Raw genomic sequence first — 20,916 nt, forward strand, 5'->3', positions numbered from 1 at the left:
ACACACACACACACATACCATCACTAAGTAGTCATAGGCTAGAATTCTGTCGCAACGCCACGCAAAGGGCGGGAGCCACTCCCAGTGAGGTATTTAAGCGGGGTGAGAGGGTGCTGTAAGCCAATCAATGACCCTCTTGTCTCCTCATTTTTATTCTTTGTCTCAATTGGCAAATAACAAATGCCGAGCATGTCTCTAAGGACACACACCATTTCTTCAAAATTCTATATCATGATTTTGAAGAATATTCAACCCACTTCGTAGTTCCCATGACTTTACCTCATGTATTTCCCCTCAGTGCTGCATCTCTTCCTATCTTCTATTGCTATTTTCATGCTGACTTCTGGCCTTGCTAACTGCATGCGTCCCTAACTCCTTGCGGTATCGCTTCACAAATCTTTCTACTCTAGCTTACTCGTATTCTGTCCAAATCAAGTATGCAAGAATTGACCAGCATATTCATTCTTTCTCCCCTCGCTGGTAAACTCTGGAACAGCCTTCCCTAGTCTATATATCTTCCTGTCTACGATATGAACTCTTTCATTGGGAAGTATTAAAACACCTCTTCAACCGAAATTGATCCATCTCTTTAGGAGACTCAAACTATTTTCTTTTCGCCGGACCAGCGATTATCGGCCAGTCTGGGTAGGAAGGGAGGGGCGAGTAGCCGAGGAGCTGCAGGGTACTGTTAACCGTCCGCGCCTCCGCCGCCATCATCACCTTTTCCTCAAACGTGTAGGGGTCACGCGGCTCACTCTCCTCAGACTTGAAAGTTCCCTCCAACTGTAAAGAAAGGCACGCCAGCCTCTCCTCGTGCCTGGGAACCCTGGGGACACAGGAACAAGGTCAGAAGGCAGAGAGGCAATAAATTTCTTAAAGACACAGGAGTCAAGTCTTAAGGATAAAGTGGTGATAATCGCGCCTTGGAACACTGAGGACGTGAGGGCAAAACCTGGAGGGAGAGGAAAAGTTGCACACCTATGCAAAGATCCGAGCTCGTTCAAAATAAGGAAAGAATATATAGTCTAACTATAAGACTTGTACTGAACATTTCAAAAGGCAAAGGTAAAGTTAGGGCCATTCGCTAAAGCTGCGCGTGGCCTCAGAGCTCATCTCCGTTATATTGAGGATGTGGCGGGAAGGAACCCATTACCCCGGGGCCCAGGGCCAGAACGTGGGTACCGAAAAAAAAAAAGGGTAATGAAAAGACAGGAATATATTCAATGAAAGGATAAGGTAGTAATAATCTTAAACGCAAGAGTAAAACCAGTGTAGGAAAACTGTTACACAATATGGACGCAGTTGCAAGCTTAAAGGAATGAGTTTGGTGCGTGTAAGTTGTAGACAAGTGTGAACGGAAAGCATAAGGATATTTGAACATGCATGTGTATAGCAGGAAACACAGGAGAGGGAATGGTAGTGAACACGCTAAGGAACAAAACGTAATTGGAACTTCTCTCAGTCTGATATGTTAGGGTATTCCATCCTGCTCAGGCAACTGCTTTTATTTCCTCTTTCCACCTGGTTCTCTGTCTTCCATGACGTCTCCTAAAACTTTTGGGTCACCCATGCTTAATTTTGGTTGCGTAACTGTGGTCACTTCTACGCATGATACGACCTGCCCATGTCTACTTCTCACTCTCAGTCCCCTTTGAAATATCTTAATTCTTTCGTTTTCACTAATCCATGATGCTCGCGCCCTGTCACTCTGTGTTATATTCTTTATTATTTCTCACTTCCTTTTTGTGCACTCTGTAGCTTTTCTCTAGATCTCTCGCGACCCGCTATGATCATGAAGATCATGAAGACAATATTTTTAATGCCATTTCTATACAAAATATATGATGCCCATAGTGTCGGTAGCGCATCCAACATGTGATGCTTCCCTCTGGCGGCAGAATCATAAGACATTATATATATATATATATATATATATATATATATATATGTATATATATATATATATATATATATATATATATATATATATATTCAAGTATACAATTGAAAAAATCAAGAGAAAGAGGAAGAGGTAGAGAAATCGAGTGAAATAAACGAATAAACAGGTGACGACGAATGATTTTTCATCTGTTATCAGCCACTGTTAACTACATTCCATTCAAATTAGAAGCTTAAGATTATGAATATGCGAAGCAGGAGAAGGAACAGCATTCGTAGGAAAGCATGACAGTGCTTGGGGCAAGGGTAGCGGTTGAGGTGGTGATGGTTGTATTGGTCTAGTTGTCTTTACCCGAGGAAGGCAAGGAGAGCGGCGAGCTCCTTGATTGGGTCCTCCAACAGACGCTCGTAGTGCATCACGTACAGCGGCGCCTCAGTCTCCAGCAGGCGGTTCAGCGCCTGGTCCGTCCACCACTTTACCGTCATCTTAACGAAGCTGCTGAACTCTGTTCCCCAGAGGAATTAGACAAACATATTTACCAGGTACTTATCGATCAAGCAATGGGAGTATACACCGGGGGGCGCGTCGGCTCGCCCACCCTATGACGCCAAGTCCGGGAGTCCCTCCGGGCAAGTCTCCATGAAGGCCCCCTTCCCATCCTAAGTACCTCCCAGCAGGATCTATCTCGACTTGCTCAAGCCACAACCTTTGTGGACGTTATCTTGGCCTCCTCCACTCAGGGCTGTCTCTTACAGCCCGATGGGTAGGGTCGGCTTCTGGGCAAAGGACCACATGCCCGTATAGTCGCTGGTTTGACACAAAGTCATTCCAGCGGTATCCCATAATACTGCGTAGACACAGGTATCGTGCTGAGCGAGTCCAAAACAACGTGGGGCAAGCCAATCCGCCGTAAGACTTCCTGGCGAAACCCACGGTTGTTCTGAACTATGCTACCAAGGTATGACAAACTTTCTGAGATCTCATTGCCCTCGCCACACGCATGAACAGACTGTACCGTTTCATCAAGCAAAGCCTCCAAACACCTGTACCTTGGTCTTGGCCCAGGAGACCTTATGTCAAAAGTGCTTCGCCTCCTCGTGCAGTGCCTCGAAAGCCACCATTAAAACCTCCAGCGACTTCGCAAGGATTACTGCATAATCGCAAATACATGGTCAGTTATCGTGGTATTGCCAATAAATGTTCCACAAAAACTCTGGTTCATAACTCTGCCTAGTACCTAGTCCATACAGGTGTTGAAAAGAGATGGGGCAAGCACAGCCCTGACTCACTCCCACGTTCACGGGAAAGAATAGAAGCTGGACAAGCCCCCCACACACTTCACAGCACCCTCAGTCCCAGAACACAAGCCAGTCAGCAAACCAATAGTCGTTGCAAACCAAACCAATAGCTATAGTCTTTGTAGGACTCATACGGGTTCGCAGAAGATCCCAGAGTGCCTCACGATGCACTGAATCAAACGCCTTCTTGAGATCGATCATAGGCTGCAGGTATCTTCTGTCGAAACTCACGAAGGCGCTCCTCCCGCCAGGACGGTCCGCCGTGTACAACTGCTCAAAGCTTGAAAAGTCTCACGTTAGAAGGTATCCCACAGTTCTACTGTATATGGTATCAAGGGTGCTAAGCACACTGAACCAATTTGAGACTATCACTGCATACTCCTTGTGGGTAATGCAGTTCGGGATATAGGCACCTTTCATCATATAGACGACATCGTTAATTCTATATGTGGTGTCAGCAAAGTTGTCTCTCGGTGCCTCTCAGCGCCTCAGGCCAGTTCATGCCAGTTCTGTATAGCGCACGCACGTACACGCTCGAACTCTGTTACTTTCCATAGAATATACGGACTTTAGTTTACTCAGTGTTTGTCTATCCCATCATTACAAGTGCAGACAACTACCTGAAGAATACTCATGAGCACATGCCAGTTCTTTCAGGCTCTCGAGATGGAGCACAGTATTGTTACATCTCGTGATTCTTCTTGACCTAACATGAAGCTTGATTGTTGCACACTGAACCGATTTGAGACTATCACTGCATACTCCTTGTGGGTAATGCAGTTCGGGATATAGGCACCTTTCATCATATAGAGGACAACGTTAATTCTATATGTGGTGTCAGCAAAGTTGTCTCTTGGTGCCAGTTCTGTATAGCGCACGCACGTACACGCTCGAACTCTGTTACTTTCCATAGAATATACGGATTTTAGTTTACTCAGTGTTTGTCTATCCCATGATCATTTCTAAAGAACACAGCACTCCGAAAAACTCTGTAGTTTTGAAGGACCCTCCAACGAGTACTTACGAGGATGTGGTCAATCTCCTTAGCTACCCCTCTGGCATTGCTATACCAACTCCAGCGGTGGAGCTCTGGTCTCTAGTATCAGATTCCCGCAATTTTTAACCTCCTGGATCTTGCAAAATGCAAAAGGAGAGAACTGATGATGTTTCTGGTACCAGAACAATGGGGATCAACACAGCTCGTTGCCAACTCTGCGAATGAATGTAGTAGCACTGAAATTGCCGAAGACAATGAGTGTGTCCCGAGGGAGGCACTGGTCTAATACTGAGCCGACTTTAGCGTAGAATATCTCATTCTTTTCAGTTTCATACATCCATACCTGTTAAGCTACTGTGGTGTCTTGCCATAAGATTTTGCTTTAGAGACCATAAGTTTGTGTATAAAACGGTAATTAAACCATAAGACAATTAATATATATATATATATATATATATATATATATATATATATATATATATATATATATATATATATATATATATATATATATATATATGTATCCATAGATAATTACATAAAGGGAATATATATATATATATATATATATATATATATATATATATATATATATATATATATATATATATATATATATATATATATATATAAAACACTTGAAAAGGGTAATTTTTGGTTCTTACCTACGTGTGTGAGGGCAGAGAGCGAGTGAGTGACGCGCCCGTTCCGACGGACTCAAGCAGGGCGCATGAGGTACCTCCTCCTCCCCCCCCACCCCCAAAACACACACACACACACACACACACACACACACACAGACACACACTAACCGTAACAGTAACCGTACTCAGCACGCTCACATGAATTTAAATATGGAGCGTACGATATATTACAAATTGTTTAAAACAAACATATTAAAAAAAAAATATCGCAAGCGGAGAAAAAACGTAAGATTTTCAAATTACGCCGTAAGACTTGAAAATCACCGAAATTACATAAGACTTACGCAAAAAACGTAAGACTTGACAGGTATGCACATCTCGGTAGGAGCATACACTGCAACAGAAGACAAAACCAAGTGTGTGCTTCAGTTTAACTTGCATTATAACCTCATCAACCGGAGTAGCCTTAACCACAAATGGCTGGAGTTGACTGGAGATGACCATAGCTACCCCTTACGACAGACACCATAGCTCATGCTGAACCAGCAGCAGGTGAACACCCCCCTCTCACTGATCTCGCCACTGCCAGGCCTTCTCGTCTTAGAGAGTCCATCCTCATCCTTGGGGGGCCTTCACCACAATATTGAACAATGCCATAAGCATATGCGTACCCTATCGTAACAGACGTTCAGCTTCTAAGAAGAAACCCAAATGGTGGAATAACGAAATTCAAAATAGCCTATCTCTTAAAAAACGCGTATACAGTAGGTACATATCATCTCAGAGCGAGGCTGACAAACTAGAGTTGGACAGAATTCGCCGCGAAACCAAGAAATTAATAAAACGAAGCAAGAAAAATCTTGAAGAATATATAGCGGAAACAAGTAAATCTAATCCTAAAGAATTTTTCTGCTATGTAAATAATAAAAAGTCACTCACTTGTGGTATCGGACCGCTTGCTAATGAAAATGGTAACCACACGAACGATGAAAATGAAATGGCTACAATCCTAAATAACTTTTTCGCATCCGTATTTACCGACGAAGATTGTTTATCACCTCAACTGCCGGAGGTTAGAAGGACCGAAAAGATGTTAAGTGGCGTGCTCATCGTAGAAAGTGACATTTTACGCACAATTGAAAAGATTAAAGTAAGCAAAGCTCCTGGTCCAGACAAAATTACTCCTAGGATCTTAAAAGAAATCAAACATCAAATTTGTAAACCGCTCTCCATCATATTCAATAAATCTTTAACAGCTGGAAAAGTTCCGTCGGATTGGAAACTTGCAAATGTCACACCAATTTTCAAAAAGTGGGACAAGTCTCATCCAGGAAACTATCGACCAATTAGCCTGACATCTATTGTTTGTAAGTTAATGGAGACTATCATTCGCGACAATATGGTGAAATTCTTCGAGGAAAATAATATAATAAATAATTCGCAACATGGCTTCCGTAGTAAACGTTCGTGTTTGACTAACTTACTTGATTTTTTTCACTATATTTTTGAGGTGTTCGATGAAAGCAGATCAGTAGATATCATATATCTGGATTTTCAAAAGGCATTTGATAAGGTCCCCCACCAACGATTGCTCAGCAAACTACTGGCGCACGGTATCTCGGGTAACATTCACAATTGGCTTGCGGACTGGCTCTCTGAGCGGAAACAGAGAGTACTTCTAAACGGTGTTACATCTAACTGGCTCGATGTCAAAAGCGGCGTACCTCAAGGATCAGTGCTTGGACCCATGCTCTTCTTAATTTATGTTAATGATATCGATGATGGGCTTAATTGCAAAGTATCAAAATTTGCTGATGACACAAAAATTGCTAGTAAAGTAACTGCGATACTCGACGAAGAGGCTTTACAATCAGATATAGATCGACTTGCACGTTGGGCCAATCAATGGCAAATGAAATTTAACGTTGACAAATGTAAAGTGTTGCACATCGGAAAAAATAACAATCGCGCTCGGTACGTAATGAATGGCCAACAACTTTCTGCAGTAAGTAAAGAAAAGGATCTTGGAATCACTATATCAAGCGATTTAAAGCCCGGTCAGCATTGTTCAGAGGTAGTTAAAACTGCAAACAAATTGGTTGGCTTCATCGGACGAGTCTTTAATAATAAATCGGAAAAAGTAATATTAAAACTGTATAATTCGTTGGTTCGACCCCGTCTAGAGTACTGTGTACAGTTTTGGTCTCCCTACTACAGAAAAGACATAGAAAAGTTGGAACGGGTCCAACGAAGAGTAACAAAGATGATTCCTAGGTTGAGAAATTTGTCATATGAACAAAGGCTTAAAGAAGTAAATTTATTCAGCCTATCAAAACGAAGAATGCGTGGCGATCTAATAGAAGTGTTTAAAATGTTCAAAGGATTCAGTGATATTAATGCGGAAGATTACTTTACAATTGATCGATCAAATAGAACAAGAAGAAATCACAATTTGAAGATAAGTGGTAAAAGATTCTCGTCGCACGAAGCTAAACACTTCTTCTTCAATCGAGTTGTTAATGTTTGGAACTCTCTACCCTGTGATGTCGTTGATAGTACAACAGTTACGGCCTTCAAGAATAGATTAGACAAGTGTTTTGAATCCAACCAGCAACTAAGATATTACTCATTGTCGTAATAACGTTAAGTTCTTTCGAATACTGGTGTCCTTGTCCGCTTTTATCGCCCGGTTAGTGGTAGCAGTAATGGTAGTTCTTTCCTCTTTCCTACATAAATTCCATGCAGTTTTTCCATGCTGCATGGTTCTTTTTCCTTTCCTGCCAGCTTTGGCTGGAGGGATGGGGGGGTGGGGAGGAGCCTTCGCCTTTGCTGTCCTTCATCTTCCACCTTTGATTAGATAGTTAGTGTAGCTTGTCACAAACAACCTCGTAAGGACCAGCAGGTCTGCTGTTGTTTGTTCTTCCTTTGTGTTCCTTTGTGAGCTCATTTGATAGGAAGGTCAGTCGGTCATCCTCCAAGAGGCTACGGACGTTCCAGGAGCCTACACACAAAGCCCTCTGAAGGTTAACAACGGGCCTGGTTCTATGGGCGGGCGCAGCCTCTGCACCACCCCGGCCACCCCGAAAACAAAAAAATGGGCTAGGGGGCCTTTCTCCTTCGAGGTGCAGGGGTCCCTGTGACGGCAGGCTTCCCGGATGCGGATGCTTCGGAGAAGCCCGCCGCGCGGTCGAGACCCACAGCAAGACCGGATCTGGGTCGAGGCTCTCGCCGCAACTAAGACCTCTTCTTCTGACTAAGACATCTTTTAAATGACTAGGAGTACATAGCAATTAAATATGATGGTAAGCTAAACTACATATGAAAAATACAAGAAGGCAAGGGTGCAGTAACTTTATGTGTGTGAATTGACAATGTAAAAAAAATAGTAATGATAAAACATTATAAACTGTGAAACTCACAAAAAAGATGAAACTGCTCCGTAAGCTCACCTTTATTTTCATACTCAGACGCAGGTATTCTTGACGGGTGATGACGATTTTTCATAAACTTGTAGAAGGAAAGGATGGACCTGTATGGAAAGTACAACGCTAGGAGAATATAGATCGAGATGAGAGTGAGTGAAGGGACACATGGTGCCAGAGAGAGAAAGGTTGAGGAAAAGGGATGGGAGGGGGCACAGAAATGACAACAAGAAGTCGTGAAGAATTCATATCATATACATGTTATCGGCATGATACCCTTATCCATGGTGTGCCCTACCTCCCCGTAGTAAGGACGGCACTCACTTGGCCGGGTTTCTCAGCAGCAGGACGGTGGGGACGTAGGTAGTGCCGACCAAAAAGCGCATAAAGAGACTGTCAAACTTATTCAAATTATGTTGAGTAAGCGAGTGTGTCTTCTGCACGAGGGTCCTCCGGCTGTTAGGAGGATCCCACTCCCCGAGGTAACCTGAGAAGTACCAAAAGTATGTATGTGAAGCTTTAAAAGAAAAGATTATATAGGGCAGCATGCAAAAGCTCACTCTTCAGATTTTTCTTTTTCTTATCTGGAAATTGTGATGAGAATGAGACAGGAAACCATAAAAAAATACAATGAAGGACAAACAGGCCGACATGTATACAGAGACACGGAGCAGGTGCGGATTCAGGAAAAAAAGTTTGGGGGGACTGACGCCTGGATTTTTGCGGGTGGAAGAGGCATTAGCATTACAGTCTTGTTGTTACAACCGCAGTGCGCTTTTGAGCTAGTTTTCCTGTATCCGCTCAGGACCATGGGCAGGGTGGAAAAAAACACTGTTTTAAAAATAGATAGTTTTTTTTCTAAAAATAAAAGTTTTTTTTTGGTTGGAATGTTTTTATATATATATATATATATATATATATATATATATATATATATATATATATATATATATATATATATATATATATATATATATATATATATATATATATATATATATATATATATATATATATATATATATATATATATATATATATATATATATATATATATATATATATATATATATATATATACATATATATATATATATATATATATATATATATATATATATATATATATATAAACCATTGGTTTAAACCAATCCACCCTGACCATGGGGATGGCCCGGGCCCCCTGGGCCCCCCCTTGGATCCGCCAAAGATACGGAGGTATAAATAGTAAGACAAACAGACATTAATATTACACACAGAGAAAGAGAAACAATGACGTAGCAATTAGTAAAGTCGCCCCAGCCAGTCCCAGAGGACAACAATACCCCAGTAAGTCTCACCAGTGTAAAAAAGTATCTGGTCACTGTAAACGGAGCCGGTGAAGACGCCCGACGCCGCCTCCAGCAGGTAGCGCGTCCAGGTGTTGCCGGAGCGCGGGAAAGACGCCAGCCACACCTGCGGCAGGTCAAGCCCAAACCTGGCGGTGAGGAGAGACATCAGTTAGTTATTGGATGCATTTCTTAACACTAGTCAAGTACAATGTATTGGGATACCATAGCTACAAGCTATATGTCATGGTATGTCACAACGACCAGGCTCCTTTTTTTCCGTTACGATGACAGCGCTCTCTCGCTTTCAGTGATGCCTGGTGGCCCATGAGAACAACGGCATGATCCCTTGAACTCGCGAGCCCCACCAGGGTGGGCAACGCGCAAAGAGTCACCATTGTTCTATCCTCCCACGGGCGTGAGAGGGGCATCTAAGCCCCACGCCTGGCAGTCAGTGAGTTACACTCACTCCTTTGGTGCAGGAGCAACTTAGCACAGCAGTTCATTGCTTTGCAGTAAGGCATGCCTCTGTGTGACGCATTTCAGAGTGACGCGGGAAGGAGTGGTCATTGTTGAACTTGCCCGAGGGAAACATAAAGCCACCCGCAAACCGCGCTGTCAACAGGGAGGAAGGAACGCAACATCTCACTCTCCAATTCGGAACGATTCCATATTTTAAGGTAAAGGTGGCAATTCTAAAATTACTCTGGCCTGCCTTAACTGACACCCGCTGCCCGCTGGTAGTGGAAACGGAAGAAAGGAGGGGAGGGACGTTACGTGTTTTTTTTTTTTTTTTTTTTTTTTTACAGCACAGAGAGCAACTCAAGGGCAAAAAAAGACGTAAAAAAAATCCCGCTAACTGTTGTTCTCATATAGCGATAATTATAGAGTGGCCAAAAGAGAGGTCAATTTCGGATTGAGAGGTGTCTTGATACAATCTTCTTGAAAGAGGTCAAGTCATAGGCAGGAGGTGAAGGGGATGAAAGACTGAATACTGAAGTGTTTTTATTTGTTTCCCAGGCCCCAAGTGGCTGTCGAGCAGATTAATTCACCAAAGCGGGCAACCTCATGAGCTAATAGGTTTTCTGTTGCCTGCATTTCCATGTTACCATGTATTATATTTTCATTAATACGAAAATTCCAAACATTATGGTAAGGTAAAGTTGGGAGCATACGCTACAGCTGTGCGTGTGGGCGGAGGCCCTTTGAGCGTGCGGGAGGAGAGAACCAATCAACCCGATACAGGACACCCCCTTTTTTTTTTTTTTTTTTTTTTTTTTTACATCAAAGGATGCGGCTCAATGGCAACAAAAAAAAGTACAAAAAAAAAGCCCACAACTCGTCGCTCCCACAAAAGTAAAAAGTAAAGAGTAGCCAAAAGAGAGGTCAATTTCGGGTGGAGAGGTGTCCTGATACACTTTTCTTGAAAGAGGTCAAGTCATAGGCAGGAGGAAATACAGACGAAGGAAGACTGTTCCAGAGTTTACCAGTGAAGGGGATGAAAGAATGGAGATGCTGGTTAACTCTTGCATAAGGGATTTGGACAGTATAGGGATGAGCATGAGTAGAAAGTCGTGTGCAGCGGGGCCGCGGGAGGGGGACGAGGCATGCAGTTAGCAAGTTCAGAAGAGCAGTCAGCATGAAAATATCCATAGAAGATATAAAGAGAAGCAGCATGGCGGCGGAATTTAAGAGGTAGAAGGCTGTCAGTAAGAGGAGGAGAGCTGTCGAGAAGAGCTGTGTGAGTGGATCCCCCCACACGTGAGATACATAATCCATACGAGGGCGGACAAGGCCCTTATATATGGAAAGCATCTGTGCGGGGGAGAAGAACTGGCGGAGACGATACAGAACCCCCAGCCTCGATGAAGCTGATTTAGTAAGAGAGATGTGAAGTTTCCAGTTGAGATTTTGAACAAAGGATAGACCGAGGGAATTTAGTGTTGAAGAAGGTGACAGCTGAGTGTTGTCGAAGAATAGGGGATAGGTGTTTGGAAGATTGTGTCGAGTTGATAGGTGGAAAAGTTGGAAAGTTTCGTTTAGTCTGCGCAACATCTATGGTCATATGCCAGAGAGAGACAGAAGGGGAAGGAATTATAGGATAAAGGAACAGATCCCAGGAAACGGGACACAACCCCCAATTAATACCTGGTATCCATTCATTGCTGGGTGGACAGGGGCGTAGGGTATCGGAAAAGCCGCCCAAATACAGCGCCGGAAGGCTGTCTTGAGGGACCTCTTGAACGACCCTAGCCCGTTAGTGGCACAGGCGAGTTTTATTTATAGTGGCTGCCGTGACATGCGACCCATGCTTGGCACATACTGTACCCCAATGCACCACTTGAAATAAGTCGCTGAAATCAAGGTTGATTAAAGATCTTGGCAGCATGTGGGTAATCTCCGCCACTCGGAGATGGTTTGAAAAATCAGCGTGTTTCGGGGAAATTCAAACACAAGTCCACGGGCTCACCCCGCCCGCCCGCTGACCATTCGGCCACATCCTCCCCTTTACTTACTAGTTAACCGACCAGCCGACGTTATGTGTCCAAGAAGGGCTTTGCAGTTTTTTTGTATTTCCCGCCCGTCGGGGCGGGGTTTTGGTCTTTTCCTTCCTGCCGCAAGATGTCTCTTTTTGACCCGAAGTCGTGGCCTCGCCCACCCTCGCTCATCCGTCTCTTCTCCGCTGGCCGCCGCGCTGAGCGGGCCACGGGGGTGGGTTCGCTCTCTCTCTGCAGTACGCGGAGAGAGTGCTGCTTGCCTGCTCATCTGACACTTGTGTTCGGGTCAATGGGGCTGCAAGTTTATTGTATGCACGTGACCCGTCTTCACCAGTCAAGCCTCGTTCCTGCACCAGAACAAGCATTATGGACGGATGGGCTAGGGAAGATCCCTGCAGAGGTTGAGACTGTCAATGGGACTGTCTCAGGGGGCGCTACTAACAGAACGTTGACGAGTATCGGGCGTCACTGAATGGCCCACGTAGTGGACTCACCCCCGCCGGTGCCGCTCCGTCCCGTCCCACGCTGGGTATTTCCGCCGGCCCACATCGTATGCCGAATATATTTAATACATAACCTAACTTTACCTACCGTAAAAAACCTAACGGGGGGACATACCCCTCGTACACCTTTCCAAAAGAGGGGGCTTCGCCTCCTCGACTCCCCCCCCCTAGATAGTGATGTTAGGTGGGGTCAGGTTCACAGGAGCTGCCTTGTACAATGTACAGGCCTCCCGGCCTTTTGCAGACACCTTATGTTCTTTTGTTAACGGAGGGGCTTTACCCCCATCGCTCCTCCTTTGCTAAAGGGGGCTTCCCTTCTGTATCTGTCAGTCTCGTCAGCCCTATTAATACGTGGCACTCGCCACCCTAGGCCCTAGGGAGCGTTGTATTTTCCCTAACTTAGGGAAATTTCCGAGTGTTGATTGCATCCTACCGCGGAAGGAAGCAACTAATTGTAAACCCACCACCCAATTTAGCCTATACTTCAAGGTATTACTGAAAATAAGTAAACAAATAATTACAAATGCTACCATATTGACGGTTAAGCTTCCACTTCGGCTAACTTGAAGCTACGCGTAGCTGAGAAACGGCTAAATATGAAATGGATATGAGGGTAGCAAAACAGCTTGGGGTGTGCATTAGCGTGCTCATCTTGTACCCTTACAACCACTTGCATTTAGTTTTAGTTTTATGCACGGACATATCATTGTTACTAGGTGTTATTGGGTACAAAATCAATCGATTTCTGACGGCTGTTATCCAGCGCTGACGCTCCTGCTGTCAACTGACCCGTGAGCGACCTATCGATTGCCACATATCACCATGGCCTCCATTTTACTCAAATTTGGAGACCCGCGCGTTGGACAATACTGGCCATACCCACAGAGTGACACTAAACCCGTTTGGACAGTTATGGCCGTACCGAGGCGCACGGGTTAATGGTCACCACTATTGTCAAACTAAATACATACCAATAAAGCCGTTAAATACAAATTATCACTTACCGAGAGGGAAGTAGTGACTTTGAGGAGACCAAAGAAAATTGGGTGTCGGTACATCATTCCGTGCTGGCGGCGAGGGTACGACTGAGGTGGTGGGCGGTTCCATACGTGGCGGCAGGTGTGATACACGCAGTGTAACACTTCGTGAAAGTTATGTTCTTTAATAGTATAAAATACATTTACTTATGATATTATTTGTTTTAATATAGAAGAGGAAACAATGTACAACTCTTATAGACCGTTTAATGTCCGAAATTGTAATGATCCATGCACTTTGCAGATATTACTAACATAGAAACTAGATTCTGTGGCGAACTGCAAGGCTGGTATGAGGCTCAGTCTCCCAAGGAAGCCGTAGTGAAGCATAACAATGGACTTTGAATTTACAGGGCACCTCTGCCTTCAAGTCTGGTCGGTATAGAAACTCAGATGGACCGCAGTGTAAACCCTTTAGAGATGTGAAGTACATCAAGTGTCCTATACAGTTCTGATGTTATTTTTTTCGGTAAGTGTGAGGAAATAATCTGACAGATTAACCGAGGTCTTCAAGAAGCACCCTTAAGGTGTGATATATGTCTGGAGAGTGTGTTTGCAGTGTAACCAGTATTCCCTTGTGTGAGGAGCACCCTCAATTACTCCATCACCATCTTTACATTATATTTTTATCCTTACTCTTAAATTTTAACCCCATACCTTTACAATACACATGTGGCGTCGTTTCAGGTAGAGAATTTGCATTTTTTTTCCTATTCATACTGTTTGTCTAGATAATGACTTGAATAAAATCATCCGACAACAGTTTTCATTTGTTCTATGGTGAAGCAAATGCGGTCGTACTTAGTATATTTTTAGGGATGTTAGGCAGGCAAAACTTGACTTAAGGGTGACAGGATGGGTCTTCTCAAGTGTAGGGGTGTTAGACTACGTAAATGTTAAGAACCAACACCTTAGAACGATAAGTTATGAGCAAAAAACGTTTTCATTCAAGGTTTAATTGTCACTTTTATCGTTCAGAAACAAGAAAACGTCAACAGTCGATGTGTTTTTGGTCATGATTTTGCATACCGAAACAGTTATTTGCACCGCCATTAAGGAGGCCCGGCTCTTAGTGTGCAATTGGGCAGGTTACCACAATAGTGATGCAATTATCAATATACACAAGAAATAATTACATACGAGCGACGCTTTCAGCTATTTGAAATCCCCGATGAACCTCGACGTAATGTTTTCAAGTCCTTCAAAAACATGAATATAGAATTACGTACTGAGATTTGGTTTCGTGCCAGAAGACGAACTAATAAACGCAGAAAGCAACACCTGGGACAGGTGCTACAAGTGAAAGAAATTATATAAATACAAATCTTGCCTCCGTGGTGAAATGGTTAACATGCCTTGCAAATACCGGTCTAGGCAGTTGGCACACAGCCCAGTCAGCTGTTCATCCTCCCTTTGGGCCTGGTCGATAAATGGGAACTTGGGAAAACCTGGGAGAGGTAAACTGAGCTAACTCGAATTTCAAACGGTCTGTGTCCCATTGTACTTGATTATTAATATTTTTATCTTGAAAACAGCTCTCTCTGAAAAGACCCGCCATTTACAGGCGTCTACTACCGCAAGGACAGGCAGCAGAGAGGACGTGACAGAGCTCACTAGCAGTAGTGGCTCTGTGGTCTGTGATCCATTGCTAACAAAAACAGACAAATTATGAAAATCGAGAATAAAAGCAAAGTATCCATCATGTGTTACCTGGTCTTGTACTGGGAGCAGTTATGTTCCGGGAAGTCCTTATGAAATATGCGCGTGGACCTGTTGTCGCTCGGGTCCAGTGGCAGACTACCGTCGACTGAAACACACGAGTGACGCAGAGTGAGGGACTATTGAATGACCACAGAGTGCAGTCTGTTCTGTCTCTCTCTCTCTCTCTCTCTCTCTCTCTCTCTCTCTCTCACACACACACACACACACACACACACACACACACACACACACACACTTCATAACCCAAACAAGGTCTTATACTTAGAATGCCTCACCAAATAACACATTAATATTGTCACGTAAAACTGCAAGTATCTGAGAACAAATACACGTGAACACACTCACCCAGCTGTCTCGTCACGGTCCTCCGCGGGAAACTCAGCCGGGCCGTGGTGACCGCACCTGCGAGTCGCAGGAGCAGAAAGGTTACTAATGAGGCCGGTGAGCTCAGTGTATTCACGTCCACCCCTACTCCGAGGGTATTAAAGGAGCTAGGTGATATAATCAGAGACCCACTAACCGACATCTTTAAGATGTCGGTAAATACTGGCTATGTGCCGAGCCTATGGAAAGTAGCTAATGTGACGCCGATTTTTAAAAAGGGGGACAGGTCAGTTGCTTCAAACTATCGCCCAATTAGCTTAACATCGGTTATAGGGAAGATGCTGGAGTCCATAATAGCCAGGAACATTCGGGAGCATTTAGAGAAACATAGCTTAATTCACGACTCGCAGCATGGGTTCACAAAAGGTAGGTCATGCCTCACCAATCTCTTGTCCTTCTACAATAAAGTATTTGAGGCGGTTGACAGAGATGAAAATTATGATGTAATCTATCTTGATTTTAGTAAAGCGTTTGACAAAGTTCCTCACCAACGACTGTTGCTTAAATTACAGGCTCACGGAGTAGAGGGTAAAGTTTTGAACTGGGTCAAGGCGTGGCTTAGCAATAGGAAGCAAAGAGTGCAAATCAATGGTAAAAGATCTGACTGGGGATGTGTTACGAGTGGGGTCCCACAAGGTTCGGTATTAGGTCCACTTTTGTTTATTATTTATATCAATGACTTAGACACAGGAATTAGTAGTGATGTTAGTAAATTTGCAGATGATACCAAGATCGGTAGAGTAATTGAGTCGGATCAGGACGCTAGTATTCTCCAAGGTGAACTCAACAGATTATATGACTGGGCGGATAAATGGCAGATGGAGTTCAATGTAGGGAAGTGCAGTATTCTGAGTGTAGGTAGGAACAACCCCTCACATAACTATTGCTTAAATGACACTCTCATAAGTAGGTCTGGGTGCGAGAGGGATTTAGGGTCTTAGTGAGCTCTGATCTCCGTCCAAGGGCACAATGCATTCAAGCTAGAAATCGAGCTAATAGGGTACTGGGATTTATTTCAAGAGCGTAAGCAACAGAAGCCCAGAAGTCTTCCTCAAACTATATTTAGCATTAGTTAGACCTCATCTTGACTATGCGGTTCAGTTCTGGTCACCCTACTATAGAATGGATATCAAAATGTTAGAATCGGTGCAGAGGAGGATGACTAAGATGATTCAGGGGTTGAGAAACTTGCCATACGAGGAAAGACTCAAACAGTTAAACTTGCATTCTCTAGAAAGGCGAAGGGTGCGTGGAGACATGATCGAGGTTTATAAATGGATGAAGGGCTTTAATAAGGGAGACATTCATAAGGTTTTGTTGGTAAGAGAACCGGGTAGGACACGAAGTAACGGGTTTAAACTGGATAAATTCAGATTCAACAGGGACATAGGCAAAAATTGGTTTACTAATAGGGTGGTGGATGAGTGGAATAGGCTTAGCAGTCATGTGGTGAGTGCCAATACAATTGTCACATTCAAAAATAGACTAGATAAATTCATGGACAGCGATATTAGGTGGGGTTAGATACACGGGAGCTTAGGGTCAAAGGAGCTGCCTCGTACAGGCCTACCGGCCTCTTGCAGACTCCTGCGTTCTTATGTTCTTATGTTCTTATGTACTCAGCCACAGTGCATTCACGTCCACCCCTACTCAGCCACAATGCATTCACGTCCACCCCTACTCAGCCACAGTGCATTCACGTCCACCACTACTCAGTCACAATGCATTCACGTCCACCACTACTCAGCCACAGTGCATTCACGTCCACCCCTACTCAGCCACAATGCATTCATGTCCACCCCTACTCAGCCACAATGCATTCACGTCCACCACTACTCAGCCACAATGCATTCATGTCCACCCCTACTCAGCCACAATGCATTCATGTCCACCCCTACTCAGCCACAATGCATTCACGTCCACCACTACTCAGCCACAATGCATTCATGTCCACCCCTACTCAGCCACAATGCATTCACGTCCACCCCTACTCAGCCACAATGCATTCATGTCCACCCCTACTCAGCCACAGTGCATTCACGTCCACCCCTACTCAGCCACAATGCATTCATGTCCACCCCTACTCAGCCACAATGCATTCATGTCCACCCCTACTCAGCCACAATGCATTCATGTCCACCCCTACTCAGCCACAATGCATTCACGTCCACCACTACTCAGCCACAGTGCATTCACGTCCACCACTACTCAGCCACAATGCATTCATGTCCACCCCTACTCAGCCACAATGCATTCATGTCCACCCCTACTCAGCCACAATGCATTCACGTCCACCACTACTCAGCCACAGTGCATTCACGTCCACCCCTACTCAGCCACAATGCATTCATGTCCACCCCTACTCAGCCACAATGCATTCACGTCCACCACTACTCAGCCACAGTGCATTCACGTCCACCACTACTCAGCCACAATGCATTCACGTCCACCACTACTCAGCCACAATGCATTCACGTCCACCACTACTCAGCCACAGTGCATTCACGTCCACCACTACTCAGCCACAGTGCATTCATACTAAGTAGTACTCGGTCGACCTCTGAGAACACACCGGGATAGCAAAACTTGTATGGTGTGTTGTTCCTCGATTCGGAAGTGGCAGAGCACGGAGCGTCTTCTGGCAAACTGAATGAAGAAAATATGCACATTGTCTGGTTAGTTGTCTTCGCACAATCTATCTCATGCTAATTTACTATTCGAGAAAGAAAGAAAACATGAAAAGTGTTGTATTTATTTACTTTATTAACTCGAAATCAATGCCATCATCACACCAGCGTCACGCCAGCCTGCCATACCGATGCCTACACTCTTGCCAAGCTGCGTCATAAAACACCTGCACAATGCCCTCTTAAATATATCATAACTAATTGATAATTATATCACAATGTTAACAGCATAGCATCCCTCATACTGTTACGACAGACTGATTGCAGATTGTAGACTTTGGAGAGCTGCTTTTGTAACGGTTCTCCTTGTGTTTTCGTTTTTTTCTTTTGTTTGATGCCACTATTCGATCCCTCAGCTGTTCTGTTTCTTGAATGTCCTTGGTTCTTTCCGTTCAGAGCTCATATAATAGACTTTTCCTGTTCCATTTCCACCCTATCATTTGTCTTGAAAATAAGAGGCTAGTGGTAAAGGAACGAAGCTGCTGCCATCTGGAGAGCGTTGCCTTGACATCCTCGCCGGGACAGACAACAGACCGATAACACCCTACACGTCTCTTCTTCCTCCTCCCCCCTTCCCTCCTCAGCCAGTACCTCCCTCCTCCCCTTCACTCCGTAGGATTTGCTTCCCTACCTTCATTACCGTTCCTCCTTCCTTCCCATCATTTTTTTATCATTACTTTCCAATTTATTTAGCAGCTTCACTTTTTATCCAGTACCTCCTCAACTTTCATCATATTTTTGTCATTACTTTCCTCTTTTCATTCCCTTTTTAGCCCTGTCAAACATGCCCCTGCGGCCTTCCCTTCCTCACTCCCATCACTGTTACCACTGTTATATCCCTTCTGCCTTTACTCTTTAGGAATTGTATTTCTCCTTTTCTCCTGTAACTCACAAGCCATTTCCTGTCCGTCCCTTCACTCCCATGACATTGTTTACCCTTGTTTACCCTCTTCTCTTCAACCCCTTACCGGTGCCTTCTCCCTTTCCTTTTGTTTACAGCTAGAGCTTCCTTCCCACTCTTCAACCTTCAACAACACCACACCTCCGTCCTTCATGCCTTAACTAGTGCCTGTGGGCGGCCCCTCGACCACGCCGCAGTAATGCCCGAACATCAGTTTTACATTTACCGCATACCTGAGCCAAACAAGCTCCACATTACCTGAACAGCGGGAGTCGGCTGAGGCAAATGAGGACCGCCAAGAGTCCCACCAGTATGCAGATGATATATTTCACTTTGGCAAGTACCATTGTGACGCCTGGAAGCAGAAACAGCGGAATGGTAAGATGTATAGGAAAAGGTGGTGGTAAAAGGGGAGAGAAAAAAGGTGTCACTGAATCAGTTCACGGAATTTACGACAGGCGCAGGTACAGTGTGTGCTTCAACTTTACTCTTCCTTCACATTTAGATGTTTATGGAGTTAAGTTTTCGCATCATGTCTCTGAACAGCGGCGCGGATAATCAATAAAACATTTGTACAAGGTGCTGCTGGAGGGCTGGCAGTCACCACACGAACTAACCTTATTTACCGCTGTTCTTTGTAATATTACATTATTGAATACCGTGAATCAAATATATATATAGATATATATATATATATATATATATATATATATATATATATATATATATATATATATATATATATATATATATATATATAAATATATAAATATATATATATATATATATATATGTTTGTGTGTGTGTGTGTGTGTGTGTGTGTGTGTGTGTGTGTGTGTGTGTGTGTGTGTGTGTGTGTGTGAGTGTGTGTGTGTGTGTGAGTGTGTGTGTGTGTGTGTGTGTGTGTGTGTGTGTGTGTGTGTGTGTGTGTGTGTGCGCGCGCGCATTTCACAACGGCCTGATCACGAGTTGGACTCGCATTCGCCAGCAAGCACACTCCTAACTAGAACAAGACTCATTCCACTATCTCTGGGTACTGCCAGGACCTTCACACACCACACACCCAATCCCCTTTCTTCCATGGGGAACAGTAAACACTCCTTGTCAGCGGGGCTCGAACCTCTGCCTGCCACGCCGATAAGCCTGGCAGCGCAGCACTTTAACCAACTGAGCTATCGGAGTGTGTGTGTGTGTGTGTGTGTGTGTGTGTGTGTGTGTGTGTGTGTGTGTGTGTGCATATATATTGTCAAATGAAAAACCTGCAAATTATATTATATGATACAAAAAAAAAAGATAATATAAAAAAATATGATTAAAGTAATGATCTTACATTCGTCGAATCTTTTATTCTTAGACTGGTTTGATTCTGGGACACAATGAGGTCAGGTCATGGAAACTTCAAAGTGTTCTTTAACTGAACACTGAGGGGAATGATTGGTCTTCCGCCTGTCGGTGTACTGGTAAGTATTCTGCATTGAATATTATCATTATACATGGCGGAATTTCCGCTGGGACCACGACATATGAAGGCTCACCAGAGCGGCTAACATCACCCTTCACCACACTGTATTGGTTCAGATTCTGCACTGAATGCT

At 44.0% G+C, this 20,916-nt stretch overlaps 1 protein-coding gene across 3 annotated transcripts in view; it reads right to left on the minus strand.

Moving 5' to 3' along the window:
* Positions 1-20,916, minus strand: part of LOC126981004 (WSC domain-containing protein 1-like) — a 39,068-nt gene continuing 18,152 nt past the window's right edge. For 2 of the 3 annotated variants that reach the window (XM_050831556.1, XM_050831554.1), the window contains 9 exons: positions 19,580-19,676; positions 18,306-18,379; positions 15,695-15,751; positions 15,338-15,434; positions 9,602-9,738; positions 8,586-8,748; positions 8,289-8,368; positions 2,252-2,405; positions 1-826 (listed from right to left, as the gene is read on the minus strand). In XM_050831556.1, coding sequence (XP_050687513.1) covers positions 604-826; positions 2,252-2,405; positions 8,289-8,368; positions 8,586-8,748; positions 9,602-9,738; positions 15,338-15,434; positions 15,695-15,751; positions 18,306-18,379; positions 19,580-19,668 — 1,074 coding nt within the window. In that variant the 5' untranslated portion in view covers positions 19,669-19,676 and the 3' untranslated portion in view covers positions 1-603. The remainder of the gene's footprint in view (positions 827-2,251; positions 2,406-8,288; positions 8,369-8,585; positions 8,749-9,601; positions 9,739-15,337; positions 15,435-15,694; positions 15,752-18,305; positions 18,380-19,579; positions 19,677-20,916) is intronic. The other variant, XM_050831553.1, reaches the window with a different exon arrangement.

This window comes from Eriocheir sinensis, chromosome 46, assembly GCF_024679095.1.
Source record: "Eriocheir sinensis breed Jianghai 21 chromosome 46, ASM2467909v1, whole genome shotgun sequence".
Lineage (NCBI taxonomy): Eukaryota > Metazoa > Arthropoda > Malacostraca > Decapoda > Varunidae > Eriocheir > Eriocheir sinensis.